Genomic DNA, 20106 nt, shown 5'->3' with positions numbered 1-20106 from the left:
TTTTTTTAATAATAGTCTTCGTGGTTACAATATTTTATTAATACACACACACACGCGCGCGCGCGCGTATGTGTATATATACATATATATATATATATATATATATATATATATATATAAACTATGCATCATAATATAAATATATCAACACAATATTAATAATACGTATTATATATTATACATATAATGACTACATTTCTCTCATCCAATGCAACAAGACCCCAGCCCACAAGGTGAATATATCGCCGCGGATTTTAGCGGAATAAGGGCCCCGTGCGCCATCAATATTTCCGTTCGTGTTCAAGATTGACGTTTAGTGCATCGATGAAGACACAGCATTGGCCGGTGAAAAATACATTTCGGGGCGTGAAGCGTCGTTTACGACGACACCGGTGCCCCGACAGATATAAATGCGCACATATCCACGGGATACGACGCACAGGGCGCCGCAAGAAGGAAATGGGATCTGCGCGCTGGCTGTATCGCGGGTCGAAACTTTCCTACGACGATTTCATGAATATCTGCCCGCCTCCCTCCTCTCCATCAACAAACTTCCTGCCTCGCACAGCCTCCGTCCCACCACTGGTATTATACCGATCGTCGCTTAGCGTTCCAAGGGTTTTTTTATCCATCGTCCGGTCGGTTCTGGCCGTGGTCCGCTAATAAATCAACCGAAAGAAATTAATATCCGTCGTCCCCGAGATCGCTCGACTATTGCTGTTCACGGAGTAAATTGAAATCGTTCGGGAGCCGCTTTTATACCGTCGATGGAAATTGAGAGAACCGTGGCCAAAGAAACGATCGATCGCGATGTAATTTCTCGCGTGTAAATCCACGCTCCCGAGCTTGTTTCCTTTTTTCCCGGTGCTTTTCTCCCTTTCGTTCCGTTCTCGGCTGCAAGTCACCGCTCGCGGAATTCGGGATTCAATCTGGATGGGGATTCGGCGATTTGTAATACGCTTGTGATTTCTGTTCCCGGGTAAATATTTGAGATGGTTAATCGAGCTGGATGTAATGGGTTGTATAGAAAAGTAAATGAGTACAAGAGTTAAGTATAAATAAAACAGAATGATAGGTTTCTTGTGTGTAATGTAATGGGTGTTATTCGTAGGGAATATTTTGTATTCGACGTCTAGACATCTTGTTTGGAGTATTTTAGAATGTGAAATATTAAGTGATAGGTGGGTAGTAGGTAATTTTATGAATTTAATTGTGACATATTGCAAATGTGCATAATTGCATTAAATTAAAAGTCACTTCTGGTTTTTTTTTAATTCAGCACCGTTACTGGTTCATGAAGTCAGAAATACACAGAATATGTTGACTACTTCTGAATGTATTTACATTACAACTTAATATTTTTCTTCTCGGCGGAGATTTTAGTTAAATAAATTTGATTAATTTTTACATAATACAAATGTGTATTAAAACATAAATGAAATTAATAGAACATATTAATATACTAATGCATAGAAATATAAAGAAAGTAATTACGTATGACTTGTCGCATTTGTCGCATTAAAATATGTCGAATTGCCTCGAATATTAGTGCGCGATAGTTGAAATTTATAGAGTAATAAAACTGAGGTATTAAGGAATCAATTTGCGTTAGAAACGTGCTGAAATGCATTGGTTGCATTTTTCACGGACCATTTTTACGAATAAGTTTATGCTAACCGCAAATCCGTTTGACGCTGACGTGTTCGCGTGGCAGTTTATAACGTAAATCCGTGCGGACAAAACCGCCGAAGATTTTTGCAAATTGCCAATCATTGGTCGTGGTAAAGCAGATTGTTCTCAGCCAAGTGGACATAGGTTTGTCTCTTGGTTGTTGTTTTCACTTTTCGGGTGAAATCGTTGCGGCTTTTTCTACGATGGAGAGTTGTCTCCCGCATCAAAGGGATGAACGATTTATTGGTGGTTTCGTCTGGCCGAAATACGGAAAAACTAAGAGTAATTTTGATTTTGCGTTTATAGTTCGTATGTTGAATGAATATTAAGTGAATTCAACGAATTTACAGTTCAAATATTAATTATTTGATTGTAATGAAAATAACAAAAAAGTATGAAGAATGTTATATTTAAAAGTAATGATAAATATTTATTTATATATAAATTCGATTGCATAATTGAATGTACAGAAAATATTACCATTGCCTTTATTCGTTTAAAAATAATTTCAACGAAGAAAGACACAATTGTTTTTAATTCTTAGAATTTTAATTTTTTTCAATTTTTTCAAAAAAATGAGTATTGTATTTGGAATTAAAAAGTCTAAAAATCAAAAATTATACTGTAATGATATTGAAAAAATAATTTTGCAATTGAATCAAGCCTCTCAATTGTTGCACGTCTGTGAAACAATTCAAAATGATTTGGGTAATTTGTACACAGAGATTGGATACTCGGTATTACACCATCGAGAATATAGAGCACGTTTCACGAGACGTTTTAAATTATTTTTATGATCTTTATCCATTTGCCAAAGTTTTCGCGTCGATCAGCAGATAGCCGCGATATTTTATGGGTTCTCCATATGTTAGGACAACAAGGGAACAATTTTACGATACGGAAAAATATTCATAGAGACGTTCATAACCGTTAGCTTTCCCTTCGGTACTTTAGCAGGCCAGCCTGCGACCAACATGCAGCACATAAGGGTTCAGCTTAGAGATCAACCATTGTCTTATTTTTTCACTTTAGTCCAGGTATTGTAAAGTCGTGTTCCAGAGGGTCCGTTAGAATTTCAGAAAAAAGTGTCCTCAAGGATCTTGACCTAATGGAATTTCCCCAACGTTGCCAAACATTCGTCCAGCGTAGTGACCAACTCCGTCATCCCCGCTCCAGGGAAATACCGCGCTACGGACGTACTGGAAGGGGATGATACAGGAGTGGTTATCATACTTAGGAAGGGATAGAAAAACCGCTCCTAAGGCCCACCTTCGTACATCGAGAGGGAGGGAGTGGGCCCAGGAGGATTATAAAAACCCTTCAGAGAGTTGAGAATCGGTCAGAGTTTAGAATCAGAACAGAAACAGCATCAGTACAGTTAGAACACAGTTTAGAAACAAACCAGAATCAAAATCAGTTGAGAATTAGAAGCAGGAACATATTCAATCAGGAACACGTTCATTTAGCAACCATGTTCATTCAGGAACAAATTAGAACCACTTCAGAAAACCTCCATTCAGGGAGGTACATCATTCAGTCAATCAGTCATTAGAACTCTTGATCCCAACATTGGGTGGTCCTTCGAGAAAAATTCAGCATATATTCCAAGTGCTGGTGACAGTCAAAGTGCGTTAACATTTGGTCCTTCGAGCCGGATCAACATTTATGAGTGCTTAACATTTGGTCCTTCGAGCCGGAGACGTTCATGAGTGCTTTACACCATAGCTAGTACCGTCATTTTATCGTACTTTTCGTTGAGTTGCACCGATGCAGCCGGCATCGCGTTATGCATCGTCAGCAATGGCTCGTATTTTACATGAGCGCTTGGTAAATTTTGTGCAAATCGCCGATCCTTCTTTATCAGTAGTTCTATCACTATCACCTCGAAATACCACTTTTCCTGAATTAATTCGCAAAAGAGATAAAATCTATATTAAATTCTATCATCAAAATTATTAGTGATGGAGTCTGATGAAATAATTATAAAAATATCTGTAGTGCATTTAATGAAGAAAATTATTAATGCCATATTAGTAACAATTAAAATAAATATCTTTCTTTTCTCAAATTACAAAACAACTATTCAAAACCAATTTTTTCAAAAGCCATTTAAGAACAATGAGAACGAAGCACGAATTTATTATATACAATTAGTATGCATTTTATATAAATAAAAATAAGATAAAATGTACATTAAAATAATTTAAATAATTTAAATTGCTCAACTGAACTTATGAAATATATGAAATAAAAGTAGCATTATTTAATTTTCTATTTTATTTTATTAAACGCGTAATCAATTTCGTTTTAAATGCATTGAAAAAGTACTTAACAGTTAATCAATTTTAATACGAACTAATGAATTGATGGATTACGTAAATTGTTTCAACAAAAAAAAAGATGTCAGTCATTGTCTCGTGAAAATCGGCCAGTCGACGTAGAAATGGCCAGGGAATGAGAGTTCGATCGATACATTATTCCGTGGGATTGTGCATCAGGAACGATTCGTAGCTAAGGACTCATTGGGTGGTGTGTCACCGCGTCACATCCACCCTCCCCACACCCCCGGCCACGTTGTCGACACATCGATGCAATTAGAGGAGGACTCTCGGTCCAGTTACCCGCCAGCGATGAAATGTTTCGGTCAAATTCTCAAGAGAAATGCGAGTTAAAAGCCCGACGATTCGTCGTTGATGTGCAAATTTGGAGCGACGACTCGCGATACAGTTTTGAAAACTATTTCCACCAAAATCGAAGCGCAGCTTTCTCTTCGCGTTTAAAAATCGGACAACCGAGTGAACATTCGAGTCAACACTTTATTTTTTACGTTTTATATTTTATAGAATTTTGAAATAAATTATTTATTCTACTTTATAGAAGTTTGAAATGAATTATTCTTTATATTTTGTACCAGGGTTCTATTTCCCAGAGATATCTATTTCGAGATATAGCGTGTAAAAAGAGAATGTTATATGAAAAAATAAACTTAGTTGGATATTTTCAAATATTGATTCATTCCAAATTGCCAGTTGGTAAAACAACGTTCTCTGCCAATTTGATTGATCAAATTGTTTTAAAAACCGTAGTACATTCTATAAAGCTGTATGTAGAACATCCTAAATAATAATAATATTTTTTTCTATGAAATATACGTTTCATGAGTTTTCGACATGATTTTAGAAGGTTAAGGGTAAATGTTCACTTGAGCATTATATTTCCTGCAGTTGTGCCCGAGAGTAGAATTTTCTGGTTGACAGACCTAAAAGCAACTCTGCAACGGCAGCCGCTTCTACTTTCAAGAGTAAAAGCTTACAGGAATCTACTGTCAAAAGCACGTATGACGATATTTTACTTCTGCAATTCTATCTACATTCTTAAAATCTCCTCCATATAAGTTAATACAATTTAAATCACGTAATGTAAAACTGTTGTACACCTCAACAAGAAAAACTAGAAAATCTGTATAAACAATTGACTATCTACGAACATTCTGAAACATTTCATATAAAAATCAACTGACGGGTTTCTACATAACCTACGATTTTTTCTTATTGTAACCAGGAAATTCACCCCCATTGACAATACACAAAATTTTCTTAAAAATAAAGCCCCATAGATACAAACTTTACCTTTCCTACTCAATTTCCCAATACATCAATCAATCATAATCTCAATTTCCCTGTTCACAATTTCCCCACACAAACCCTTATTCAATAACCTCAATTATTTTCTCCGAAACGACACATTTGGATGATCTATCATTCCCATACCTCACTATAAGATAAAAAGACCTCAATAAAAACAAAACACAATTTACTCCTCATTTACTCGGAACTCACGCGATCAAGCACCGACAAAAAAAGGCAAACAATTCTCAATTCCTGCGAAGGGAACCGCCCGCCCTAGTCTCTGGCGTTAATTCCGCCAGATTAATTTCGATATAGGGCTTGGGGAACGGAAATTCCATAAAGAATTCGCGCGAGAAGGAACGATAGTCTCTTCCCCCGTTGCTCTTGGCAGTGGTCGGTAGCGAAATAGCGCATAAATCGCTAACGACGCACACTTTGTTACAAAAGCGCGGCATCCAGCAGCCCTCCCGCAAACCTTGCAGCTCCTGACCCCACCCCGACACCCGGGCCGGGAGTTTGGCGTGCCGGGCGACTTGATTTATCGTTCCAACGTGGACAATGCGAGAAATATTCTGGCGTGCTCGCTTCGTAAATCACGATTCTTCGGCAGTCCATACAGCGCGGAGGAGCGATTCCTCGCTGGCGGAATATCACGCGAGCTACATTCTGGCAAATGTACACGCTCCGAGGGATAGATAGACGACGAAGGGAACGGCGAAGGACGGTGAACGCCGAAGGGACGGCCGGGGAGACACGACCGAATTGAGATACGTCGCGGGATACATAAATCATCGGAATCGCGCTCGCGAATTTTGTGTTCTCAGCGTTCGCCTGAGAGACGGTGATCGAATTAATATTTCTTCCGCGGGAATGAGGACACTCTATTTTCGCGTGACGATGTTACAAGCATTTTTGAGGGGGCAATTAACACGTTGAATGCCGTGGGGGTCACCGGTGACCCCTAACCAAATCGAATTACTATACTTCGTTCTATTGAACGATGAATATTTGGAAACATTTATATATCATAAATAATATAAAGCCGCCAGTAATTGGTCTGGTATCAGTAGTTGTCCATTTTTCAGGAAAACATGAGAAATAAGGTTTTTAAAAGTAATAATCTTTCGGTAAAGCCGCGACAGATATGCTGTAGCATCTACCGAGTCGACTGTAGTGTTTTTGGTTTGGCTATAAGTGGTTAATTACTAACTAATCATAGTCAATTACTGGTTTTCTCGTTTTCAAGGATGGTTAACTTCTGACGCAAGTGTTGAATTGTCAAAAATATCTATAAAATTTGGGTAATTCAACTATTTCAAAGAAATTCACTTTGTTATATAATGTAAAAAGTTCAAATAACATTTTCACGCATAGAGTCTCCCTATTTAATAAAGAAGCAAGCGTTTACTATTGTTCACACAGGAAATTCTTCTTAATTGGTGCCTTTACCTTAATGCTACCTAATGCGATGACATTCAGTTAGATGAACGCGTAATAATAATAATGCAATTCAATCAAATGGTTTAACACTAGATTTACGGATGTTTATTCTACGCTTTGTACCTTTTTACCTAGAAAACTACGCGTTCGTTTAAATAGATTGTCTCGAAACCAGAATATTACAATATACTATATTCGCATAATTACACGAATCAAAATCGACTTAGATTGTTACTAAAGAATGTTTAAAAAATTCAGTACCCGTCAAATTGGCAAAACCCGGGTTTTATATTTTTTACATTTTTTGTATTTTGCTGTATAAAATCGTGCGACATTCAACGTGTCGAATACGAACGTCGCAAAAAGTAACCGATTTTGATGAATCTTTTTGAAATAACGATTTAACTGATAATTTTGTCGTAACTTATTTAATTACTTAATTGCTGATACATAATAATTTTTTATATAGTGTTAATTTATTTTCGGTATTGCCCTGTTCAGAATAAACACATGTCCTAAAAATCGGTGCGAATGATTGGAGCACTCAGGGTAGACGGAAACGAAAAAATGGGAAATATATTTAATCAGTATGCTTATTGCTGTCGCTCGAACTAAAAGAAATAATTTATATTAAAGATTATCAGATTGGCGGCTGTTTAAATTGCAAAGTCCAGAATTTCTTTTCTTTTTCAATAATTTTTTAATAAAAAGACAATGATGAACTCGACACAATAGAATATTATGAACTGTGACTGTTATATACACAGAGGAGAATCCTATATATGCAATGTATTTGGAAGGCGTGCAAATATTAAAATACAAAATAGGTAAAAAATGTGTTATATCTGCCTCTAATCGTTGAGTAAATAAATTTGTTTTTGGCTCCAACGGAATCGAAATTAGCTTAAACCGCGAAACGATTTATTTGCATGTGTACAATAGCATTTTGGAACGAGTAACCACTGTCACGTGGATTTCACGTAAGCAGATGTCACACGTCTAGCTGTTGAACATATCTACGCTAAAGTGAACATAACCTGACAGTTAATATAACTCGGTCCGTTCCTTATGATTATAGTTAGGAAAATGCATGAGACAAAGACAAGAATAGTGGGGGCGGGGTAGCGAACGAAACGGGGACAGAGATCGCAGAATCGAGATACGTTCTGGAGTACATAAATCATCGAAATTATATTCATACCCTATACTTCTTTGAATTTCCACATGACGGTACGGTTATATCAGTGTCGTTATTCAGTGCCATACGACAAGATGAAAGTGTGCTCTGATTTCTGATTTCCTTTAAACGTACTGTAAAATATCTCTATTTTAAAATTACGTTGTGAATTGACTTTGAAAGATTTAAGAATTATAGACACTTTTGTATTAATTATATTTTCAAAAATTTTCAGACGTAACTGAAGGCGTTGGGTGTAATTATGCATCACGAATATAATTAAAACTTACCAGTTGTTCTTTTCTGTATAATTTTCTCCTCGATGAGTGCTCTCACACTGACAGACGCAGTCTGTAATGGCGGCCCGACGACCTCCTTCTTCTCGCTTTTCTTGTTCTCAGCATCCTGAAATAATTGAAATTTAATTAATTAATAATGGCAATACGAGATATTTCTAGACGTTTATCGCTACGTTTAAAGCAACTTTAATGTCTCCAAGTTCGATCACAGTCCCTATAAACACAAAATGATAATATATTATAGTAATTACTGTCATGTGACCTGAAAATATTTTTTTTTAAGAATTAAGTGTCATATTTTTATTATAATCTTATTTAAATATAATTAAATATGTAGAACACGAAAAGAGAATTTCTAGAATTTCATTTTCTATCTATGAACTTCTTTTAGCACAAATTTATAGCTGCAAAGTTGTCGATTAAATTAAAAAGAAGCTATAAATTAATTTACGTGATTGTAATTGAAAAATTGTCTGGTTAATAAATTGATAGACTTAACCAAATCGAAAGTGTCCAGAAGTAGAGCCTTCCCCAGATATATAGCAGAAACAACAGAACTTTGAAAATCTCATTAAAACTGGAGATTTGGTTGAACATTGGGAACGAAGTTACGTTATGTAATAGAGAGTTCTTCTTGACCTCGTCCAGAATTTGCAAATCGTCTAGGATCGAATTGTACTGCGTCTCGTTACTCGAAGATTAATTAAAAAGGTAGTTCATGCTTAAGTGCGCCAAGATAAGTGGAATAGATAAAAAATTTCGGACATTATAAGAGAGAAAGAAGGAAGATAAAGAGAACGACTGAGGTAGAGACCAAATGACACGATCAAAGACAGTGGTAAATTACGTAAATGCTGATTTTAAGTTCAAGTAATAATAGATTGACAATTTTCTAGAACTTTTTTAATATAATAACATACATTACTAATTAATGGACCTAACAATTACTGAACTCTTCCTTCCTCTTAATCTTTAACCATTTATCTACATGAATTTTAGCTAACAGTTCTATAATTTGATACACAAAAACAGAATCTCGATAAAATCTACACAATAACACAATGTGAATTCAAAAATTTAACTTCCCGGATCCATAAATTTAGACAAGGTAATATGATTTAACATTTCCTAATTGTTGGTGTTTGCTTACTACTATTAAACAATTATATCTTAATCTAGATTAGATGTACGTCAGTAACAAATTGAAGTTTCAAAAAGAAGACCAACAGAAGATCTAAGTACCAACCATTCGAAACTCAAGACTGTTTCATTCGCATTCTTTTTCGAAACACTATCTATACTACAACGTATCAGGAAGTCCGGCGATGCCTAGGCTCGTTCATCACCGGCCATTTCGTTAATCGGAAACGCGTCCGGCGGCGAGCATACTTCGATCGGGGGGGGGGGGGGGGGCGCCGCGTGGATTAGTGGTCCCGATGAAACGAAGGGTTAATTGTCCCCGGCTTCGGACGCCGCGGTAATTAGCACGTGTCCGCGTCCGACGAGTATATATCTTCGTCCCCATTCGCGGGACCCGTCCCCTTCGAGGAACCATGCATCACCGTTCTCTGATACGTGCGACGTCGTCATCTTGATCAACCCTTAATGGCTAGAGCGAGCCATACGGAGAGAGAAGGGCGGGTGAGAGAGAAGGAAAACGCGTGTGAGCGCAAGGTAATCGCTGATCGTCATCGTGCTCCTCAATTTCCTATCTGCTACTTCGATATGTAGCCACGTACGCCGTCCGTTTCTGCGTCCTTCATACATCCACCCCCTCGCTTCATCCTCCGTTTTCATCCCCACTGCCGCAGGAGAGTGTGTATATATCACCTCTCACGAAATTGAACTCTGTCTTTGACGTGGCACACCGCGTTCGCTTCATGAATATTGATCGGCAGCCGTTAATGCGCGAAATTGATTGCGGGACGCTCGCCCGGCTCCGACTCATCAATTCGATTCGTGTCGATTTCAGCCCCCGTGACCCCGTCGATTTCTTTTGGCGGTAATGTATGAGGGAGTTTCTTTTTTCCTCGCGTTAATTTTAATTGCACCCATAATACATTGGCTGGTAGCATTATACGAAAAATGGTTAGATCCTGGTTCGACGGCCGATTCACTTTTTTCAGGTTATATTTGTGTAATTTGATTAAGCGAATATGTTCTTTTGCAAATTTTTTAGCGTCATTCCTATTTGTACAATATATATAAACAGTTTTACAGGGAGAGTCGTGTCATTTATATGTGAATGATATTCTTTTTTTGTATTATTAGTTTCGTATAGCGGTATGCTCATAAAACAGCATTGATAATAAGTCAGGATTAATTTATAAAATTAGAACATGTTTATATTTGCAACTGAAGTTATTTAAGTTACTATCTAATATTTTCTTGGGATAAAAAAAATTGTTTTGTATATAGTTGAGGTCTGTCTGCAAAACTTATTGACAGAAATGAGGTAGTGGAGATAAACACAATTTTGGTGTGTGATAAATAGATGTAGAGGCACCAGGTATTCCATGCGTTTGAAACTGTTTGACCTAAATGATTCTGAATAGCGACCTAAATAATTCTTTGATAGTTTGTGGAAGTTTTTAGATAGATGATGGACTGTGGTAATAAAATGGAAATGAAACTGAAAATACTGATTTGTGATATTAGTTTCGAAATATCTATTGTTCAAATCTGGAAAGATATATAAGTTGTACATATAAGAATATTAAAGTTAGAAAAGTGTTGTCAAGATTCGTTAAATGTATAACGTATAGTGAAGAAAAGATAAAAAATATAGTAGTTTATATTATTGTAGTATCTAGAATATTTAGCGTAGGTTAAAGTATTGTAAGATGAATGATTTGTTGTGCGTGCGTAAGGGCGACCACGTCGTATTGCGACGGACCGGCGCCGGGATGTTTGGAAAATAGTGTGACTGCGTTTAGAAAATCTCGAGTGGCTGAAAGAATACGAGGAAGAGTGTTTGGAACTGAGCGACTGGACCGTGAGAAAAGCGTGTACGAGACTGCGTGAATTTTGACTATGGACGAAAGATGCGAGTGAGAAGGGTGCAAGGGTGAGAAAGACAGAGCGAATGGGGGTGTGTGTTAAAAGCGAGTGGGAATGCGTGCGTGAGGGACATTTTTGTGAAAGACAGCGGAGACGAATATTTTGTGCGTGATATCGGATAGAGAGCGTATGTTGGCCTTCGTGGCATTAAGTTGTATTTTTACGTGTTGTCCATATTGTTTCCTTAACTCATTAAATACATATATTTATTCCTAATTCTCTTTTTACTGAAGATCCACCTTTTCAATATCTATAATAATAGTAGCCCCACTATAAACTTGGGGGTTCGTTCGGGATCACTATATTATTGTAATAAAAAGTTCGATAATAAAGAAAGAATATAAATTGTAGTAAATTCGTAATATAAATAATAGCTAAATTCAATATGAAGACAAGTATAGCCTTTGAAATGTTGAAACCGACACTAATTATTTGATTAAGTGCAAATGGTAGTTCATGCCTATGCCACATGAAATGAGGTGTCATACAATAGAGAAATAAGTAAAGACAGTCGCCGACAAAGCTTTGGCAGACGTTCCATAAATAAATAAAGAAATTCCTTTGAAACACAAAGGAGGAGTAACTGATGAGACATCTACTCTTCTTCGTTTTGGCAGGGCATCAGTGATAATGACAATCGTCTGTCTTCGGTCGCTTTATAATGAGGAATACCATATTAATGATATTACATTTTCATAATTTGTGTTCTACGAGTATGAATATACTTGCATACAGCACATTTTGTTTGTGCAACGATTCTCCTAGAAATATTTCAATTCCGTTATTAAATTTTCTATCTTACGACTAATTTTTACTTCATTCGAGATATAAAAATTCCAACACTATTCTACTATCTAACAAATCTTTCTGTGCCTTGTATAATTGAAATTCTGCAAGAAAAAATACCATTAAGGATTTTGAAGTTTTAACCTCAAATACCATAGAAAGAGTAGAAAAGAGAAAATCAATTCATTTAAAAAAATATCTTCGTAGTTTAAAAGAAAAAGGACCTATGCAAATAAAATCGACGATTTCCATTCAATTTGCCGGTATTTATCTTCTAAACGTGAACGAACCAGCTCTATTTATTCGAGGATTAAGCGTTAATCGGTCCCATTGGCGCATGGACCGCCACGTTTTCAGCAAACGTTTCTGTTAAAAAAATTCGCTGCGGTTGAAACCAGTCCGAGCGAGCATTTTTATATTACTTGAAACGTCGACGAATCCCTTAATCCCCTTTCCCGAGTAACGTCAGCCGACAAAACCTTAAACCGCTCTCGTCCGGCGCAACAATTTCCAACCTACGAATCCGACCTAACCCAGACGCAGCTGCCAATTTCACCGACATATTCCTCGAATCGGAGTGTCCACGTTTCAACGGACCAAATGTGTTCAGTTTTTTATGTTTCTCCGGTAGGATGATGAAAAAGGTAAGTACCTTAACAATGTTATATCTTTCAGGAATGTGCATAAAAAAATTCGTTCCGAACTTCATTTTTACATTTCGCAGAAACCTAACGGTATAAGAAAATCTTGTTCTTCAAGTGGTCTAGTGAGTAGCGTATCTTCAAACTTACTATATTTATCATATTACAAAATAATTTATGGAGATAGGAGAAATAAGAAGAGTATATTAATAAACAATCAAAATAACTATTAACTTGTATTTCTCTCTTCAAACCACATTCATTAAGATTTCAATTACATTTTACATTCTACCGTGAAAACTTGGAATTATGTCTAGCATTAATCTCCATCGATCAAACCAATGTCTTATGGTTTCATTTATTTACTTATACCAGTTTTATATTACTTTCCTCTACTCAATACAAAGTATAAGATACAACACTAAAATAAAAAAAGGTAAAACCACGATGCCGTTCAAAAGATAGCCAACCATATATCAGTTCCAGGTTCCCAACCACATATCTAAACCGTTCCAAAAATCAGCCCAAAAACTCATCCACGAAAAACCATCCCGAAAATCATCCCAACGTCAAGATCCTCAAACCAAGAGACACGACCAGCCCAACGCTCATCTCCCCCAACACGGCCTAGCCCAGGGAATGTGCGCATTCATCGTGGCGGGCTAGAAATCCGAATGCACTCACGAGCCCATTCTCTGCCGTGAACCGCGGACGTCCGTGCGGGCCGCGTGTCCCTGAAACGGCCGCAGCGGACTTCTAATGCACGCGATCGTGAACAGGCATGCCGCGGCCATAAAGGCCCCTGGCCCGCGAGCATGAATATGAATGTGTACACAGATCAGAATGAATGGACCTGGACGCAGTCGCATGAACGGAACGGTGGACGTGAAACTGGATACCGCGCGGGGGATGATGCGTGCGGACGCGGCCGAATCCCCCGATGAAAACTCCCGCCTGCTCGGAACGAGCGCGCCGCTGAAAACCCCCGGCGTAACCGGTTCAGATTCAATTTACATAATGGAGAAAGCTCGAGACAATGTTTGCGCAGGGCCTCTCGCGACGGCGCCCCTCCTCCACACGCCTCCTCCTTCTTCTAGTCGCACTTTTTCACCCTCCCACGCCAGCCGTTCGACCTTTCCGTCTCTGGTCCGCCACGGAACGCCGGGGGATCTGGTCGGAATCAAAGAACTTGTTAATGGGTTCATTTGGATTCGATCATCGCCTTACCTTTCTTCCATCCGCCCCCCCCCCCCCCTGCCACCTAGCCTCGCCTACCCAGCCCCCGCGTGTCTTTACTCATTTACCCGTACCAATCTTTGCTTTATCGACTCACCTCTAACTCCGGGCTCTTTGTGATCTCGCGATCGGGGGAGAGATCGCAACGCGATCGTGATTGGGAGCTCGGGGGCGATTGAGTTTTCGGAACTGTGTATTGATCGAGGCGTTTGGCGAGAGGTGTGCGTTAAATTTGATCTTTTTGGGGGATTGAGATCGTTGGAGTTAGTTTGATGTTAATGTTTGAGTAGCTGGAAATTGAGGACAGTTGTTATATATGAATGTTTAGTGTGAGGATGGAGGATTGGTGATGGTGAGATAGTCTTTTGGTAGTAGGGAGTACGTTATTTGAGTTGTGAAGGGATTTGTGCAGTTCTGAAGGGAAAATTAAATGTTGCGATTGGAGTATTTCGTTTGCCATTGTCGTCAGAATTATTCTAACTACAAAGTGCGTCCGTTTAATTCAGTTTGATTTAGCTTAGCTTTGTATTTCAAGTACAAATGCAGATAAATAAAAGAGAACTTATTGTTGTCAACGTTTATAACCATTTGAAGAGTGTCTGCAACGAGGAGCATCCATTTCTACAAAACTCTCGAATATTACGTTCAAGAACACCCAACTGATTTAAAATAAATTCGAGTTCGCAAACTTTCTCAACAAAACCCGCAGCTCCGAGCAACAAGTTATCCTTCAGTCGACAACTCCGCAGCGAAAAACAAGACGAAAAACCTATTCAGGTCGTCTTTGATTCGAGCAGCGCGGATTCTTCGTCGATTCCATTCGCGGTCGTCTTGAGATGAAAATTACACAGAGACCAGCTTAGCTTGCTTCCATCTCTTTCGCGTTTCTAGCAGGACAAACCGCGTTTCATCGCAGGGCGGGCTAAAATTGAATTTTCAAGAAGAATTTCACGAAGTTTACCAAAGGCTATATAACCGTGCACGGTTCAGCGACATTTCCATATGAATTCGCAATCCGAGAAACTCGTGCGGCCTCGTCGTGTAATCAACCCGTGATTTCATTGAAAATCTTAGCCCTCTCCCCATCCAGCACCACTGCCGCGCACCTAACCCCTTCCAACGGCGGCCTGAAATGTAATCAACCGGCGATTTCATGAAAATCTCGGTCGGTTACGGTGCACCGTGCTTTTTCGCGGCGGGTCTCCTGGCGATAATCGTCGCGGCCCCGGAAAATGAAGAAGAAAAAGGGAGGAAAAAAGGGAAGAAAGGAACGTAGGAGATCTTTGGGAAAGATCCGCTCGGTTTCAGCGCGCCCATCCTTCCCCGCTTCTCCGTCCCTCTGAGTGGAAAGTCCGAACAGAGAGCCTCTTAATAAGGTCAAGAAAGACTCTCGGCTGTTACAGTCAGTTGGAATAGAAAGATCAGCGATTCTCCAACCCTCGTTCTCTCTCCACCCACGCGTCCCCCCTCCCTGTCGCTTCGAAATTCTCACTCCTCGCTGATTAAAAATGCCTTAACGAACGGTGTGCCGTTTATAGGGACGCTGAAAGAGATTCGTCCGGGAAAAGTTTCTTCCGTATCACCTACCTCGAACGTTATCTTAATAGGTGCGGGATTGAACGAAGTGGAAATATGTATGAGTTTTGATGGAATATTTAGCGCACTTGTGCGATCGTGCATAATGTAGAGGAATTGAATATTTTAGTTTATTGAAATATTTGCTACTTGAGTTTAGTATATTTTTGTAGGTATTGATGTGAACTTTCTTTTTGACTATAGATGTTTGGTTAACTAGTCTTTTAGTGTTTAATAGTGCAAGTACAGATGATTAAAAACGATTTATGTTTAACTACATGCAAAAATAGTGGAAATGTATTCTTCTAAGTTTCTATGTGACGTTCATTATGTTAAATTAAAAGCTTAATTTTGAAAGTAATTTCGGACATGAATAATTTTACAATTTTGATACTTAAAATATTTGAATGTTCACATATTTTGGAAGGTATTGGAGTTTTAGTGTTAAAAATGATAGAAAGTTTACCTTTTTGAAGTAACCACCATGGAGTCGCATGTGACCATTCAAAGCCGGTATGTTTTTGAACTTTCGATGGCAGAGATTGCACTCGACTGGTTTCGGTTCTGTCTGCGTTTTATTGGTTACCGTCACAGTGCCGGGGGACGCTGAATTTCCCGGCGACGGACTGCTTTTTCCTACATTTCCGCTCCCCGGTGAGTTAGCCTGCGGATGCTGTTGCTGGTGTTGCTGCTGCGGTTGTTGCTGTTGCTGTTGTTGCGCTTGCTGCTGAGCCTGTTGCTGTTGTTGCTGTAATCAAACAGTAATATCATCGTTTAATACATAATTTTCGTTGCAACGTTAGAAATATATATTTATATGTGACCTACGAATTTCATGCATTTGTAATTGCATACAGATGAATAAATGTATAAAATGTAATAAAGTATTATACTGATGAGTTAACTTGTTGGCTACCGAGCTTCTTTTCTGAGTTCTTCCCGTAGACACCATTTATATATTTTTCCAATAGCGTTTTTCTGTTTTTCTAATGAAAGTTTATGATCATAACACATATATTATCAGGCTAGATGTTAATTTGTGAGGACTTTTTTCAATCGACTTATAGTTAATGAATATCAGTAGATCCCTCGATAACGAAAAGAAATATCCAATTAACAGTCTGTTTCGTAGGGTGTAGGTGGGACGAACTTAATTTCCATAAAGATCTTTACTTAATCGGTACGGGTGTTAACGAAGCTTGAACGGACGAGGACACTTCTTTGACACCTTTGTAGAACGATTAATAGAAACATCCTGCGTGTCGAGGGCCCTCCGCTCCTTAACTCTGAAGAATCGAGTGTACTCGAGGACACGATTACCATGAAATAAAATATTCGATGAAAATCACTTCAATTGAACGTTCTCGCCTCAGCAGCATCGATAAAGACGCTTTTATGTTGCATTCTTTTTGCTCTCGACTACTTTAACACGTCGAAAAATTATTCATTTTTTGCGTTTAAAAGAAATATCAAACGATGAGAAGAGTTCACGAGGAAGAAAAAATAACGTATAGCTGTTCTACGTCTAAAACTTTTCTTTTCGTGGTTTATCTCGGACCTTATCTTCGCGTTTTGGAAAAATGAACGCGCGAACTCACCGTGGAAGAAACACGCGATTACATTAGACGATCAACGAGATAAATTACGGACAGCTTCAATGAAAAATTAAAAATAGACTCCATTTTTCATTTCAACATTTCATTAATTTTTTCATAAGGAATCGTTCCTTATTAGGTTATCCTAGAATTTAGACTAGTTTTGTACATTTCTTAATGATATTTAACATAGTTTTCGTAGTTTTCACTACGAAAGTAATTTATTTTATACTTATTAATATAATAATTTTTATTGTATAATTACAATTACATATGTTCATTTATATGATGATTAAAAATATATACAAGTAATTTTATAAAGTCCCGTGTACACGATTATAGTGTACAATAGAAACGGCGATAGTAACAATAAAATACCAGTATCAATCAATCCTTCCACAACTTCACTTTACAACACAAAGAATCTTCCAAATCAACGAAACTCCAAAACAGCGAGGTCTCCAAATTCAAGAACATAACATCTCGAAAACCAATATTTCCAAAACCGTTGCGCTCAAAATCCAACCACGAGAATGCGTCAAACAATTCCGTTGCTAGTGTTCGCGCGAACTTCGCGTCGGAACAAGGAAAATTGAAATTCTTCGAGCCGTGACGTTTGAACGCGGAGGTTGAGAGGGTGGGCGTGAAATGCATCCCCTCTGTTCGAGAATTTATCGCGCAACGTAATAAAAATTCTAATAAAACCGTTTGCTTCTTTCTTCCGGCGTTTCCCCGTTTCGTCGTTTCATTCTCCCGAGATAAAAGGGGGCTGTGGGAGGAGGGGGTTGATGCGTGATAATAATATGGTCGGGCGGGGAACGCGGAATTCCTTCTGCCCCTCGGTTAAGCCCTCTCGAGAGCCAAGCCATTCCTCTTCCGGCTGCTTCGAGGCGGCGTGATGCAACTCTGGAACTTCGTGAACGTTAACGGAGAAAACGAGGACGATGAGGGGGTGGCAGGGTGGTCCGAGGGGGACAGGAAACGGAATAGCTAAGTACAGATCGAGAACGATGCGCCTTGTTACGCGGCATAACGTTCCGTAATTTTCATCCGCCTGGAACGTATACGAGGGAAACACGGGGGTCTGGGTCGAGGGGTTGAATATTCGCGATGTACGCGTGTTTTTGCGCTTATTTGTTCCAACTTCTTCCACTCTTTACAGCGTCCGAACGGCTCGATGATAAATGCGACCCTGCGTCGATGACGGGGATTTATCTTCGCCGGGGAAATTAACATTTATATCGTGGACGAGTTAAAGGATCCGAATTGTGTTCCCTTATTTGGGAATGTGATTTCATTAATTAATTGGTTAATACTTTGGATATGGATTTTATTGACGGATATGTAGTTTTCTTATTTGGGGTGAAGTTGAATTGTGTTCTTTTCTTGAAGAGTGGAATTTATTGGGATGTGGAGTTGGTGGAATGGTGTATGGAATTTTGAAGACCTTAATGGAAATCGATTTTGTGAAGTGTTTGAAGGGTTTGGTTTAATTGATTTTTCATTAGGTGTATTTATTTTGATAAAATAGTTTGAGATACTTGATAGATGTTAATGTCATAATTAAAAAATGAATAAAGTTATTATTACAGCGTGATACTTTCAATTGGTTTAATTAGTATTTCATAACAACAATAAACAATGTCACTATATTAATGCACATAATTCCTGTTTAATGCTTCGGTGAAACTTAATCAATCCCTTACTGATATACAAATTTTGGTATCATTATTCAGTTGATGCTATTGTACGTAATGCCTAATTATGGTGACACGGTATAGCGATGTATGATTTATCAGATATCGATAGCAATGAATACAGATATTCTATTAATATTCGAAACACAAATAGCTATTTTACGCAAGGCATTAACATTTCCATGTAATCTACATATTTCTTTAAAATGTCAGTAAAAAATATCATTAAAGTTATATTTATATTTCAGTAATTACACAATTAGAAAAACGAAACACACGCAATATTTAAGGATACAGAAACTGAAGCAGCATATTTGTTTATCGGTCAACAAACAATTATACCCTGACGATCGTAGAGAGGGACCCAAAAATTACAATCAATTTTTATTTTAATAACTATGGAAACAGAAAAAACAGGCCCACAGAATATTCAAGAATACAGAAATTTATCCTACGTGTCTGTTTATCAGAGAACAAGTAATTACATCCCCACGATCGCACAAAGAAACCTAACCAACACGATTGATCATATTCCCGCGAAAAGAAATCCGAATATCGAATGTTCAGTCGTCCGAGTGAATTCCTGCGCGAGAATTCTCAGCGAAGATCGATTTCCCGGGGCGGTTCGACTACGTCCGGAACTTTTTACACCCGGCGGGGTCATTTGTTACGCGGACACCGAACGCGCGTCGCAACAATCACCGCGTTTCCACCGATTCCACGGGATTCCGGCGGGACACAAAACAGTCCGCCGCCCGCGATTGCGTCCCGATTGAAACCGGCGGCGGCGCCGCCGTGAGTCCGGCTTCAAACGAAAATTAATCTTCATTTAATTTCAGTGTAATTCCGCGGAGCGTTAATTTAAAGCGCGCCACCCGGCAAAGATGATTGATTCTGAAAGTGGATGGGGGATTCATTAACCGTTGAGTTTACGCGACAAATTCGCGGAACGCGCACAAAAAGGAAGAAAAATAAAGAAAAAGAGGGAACGGGGTGGCGGAAGAAGTTTCCGGAAACGATCGAGCAATCCCGGGTGAAATCGAACATCAAACATTCGGCGAGCGACCGGCCGGAATCGAATCGCGCGCATTGTCTGTTACGATCGGAGACTGGTTGATATTCTGCCGACGATTTCGATACTTCAATAAATCATCGAACATCAACCCTCTACTCCGTTCGTCGTCCGCTTTATCTGCATCTACGGGAAAGTCGAGGCCTCGCCTCCAACTCCTTCTTCATCTTCCTCTTCTTCCCTTTCTTCCTCTTTCCCAGTGTCGTTACGTAGTTAAGTCCTCGCGGC

The 20106-nt window shown here is 38.7% G+C and overlaps 1 protein-coding gene across 15 annotated transcripts in view; it reads right to left on the bottom strand.

The window, feature by feature from the left end:
- Positions 1-20106, bottom strand: part of LOC116426634 (uncharacterized) — a 651129-nt gene that overhangs the window by 30264 nt on the left and 600759 nt on the right. For all 15 annotated transcript variants that reach the window (XM_076369924.1, XM_076369923.1, XM_031975851.2 and 12 more), the window contains 2 exons: positions 15981-16262; positions 8208-8322 (listed from right to left, as the gene is read on the bottom strand). In XM_076369924.1, coding sequence (XP_076226039.1) covers positions 8208-8322; positions 15981-16262 — 397 coding nt within the window. The remainder of the gene's footprint in view (positions 1-8207; positions 8323-15980; positions 16263-20106) is intronic.

The sequence above is a fragment of the Nomia melanderi genome, chromosome 8 (genome assembly GCF_051020985.1).
Source record: "Nomia melanderi isolate GNS246 chromosome 8, iyNomMela1, whole genome shotgun sequence".
Taxonomy (NCBI): domain Eukaryota; kingdom Metazoa; phylum Arthropoda; class Insecta; order Hymenoptera; family Halictidae; genus Nomia; species Nomia melanderi.
This window is presented reverse-complemented; position numbering and strand designations above follow the sequence as displayed.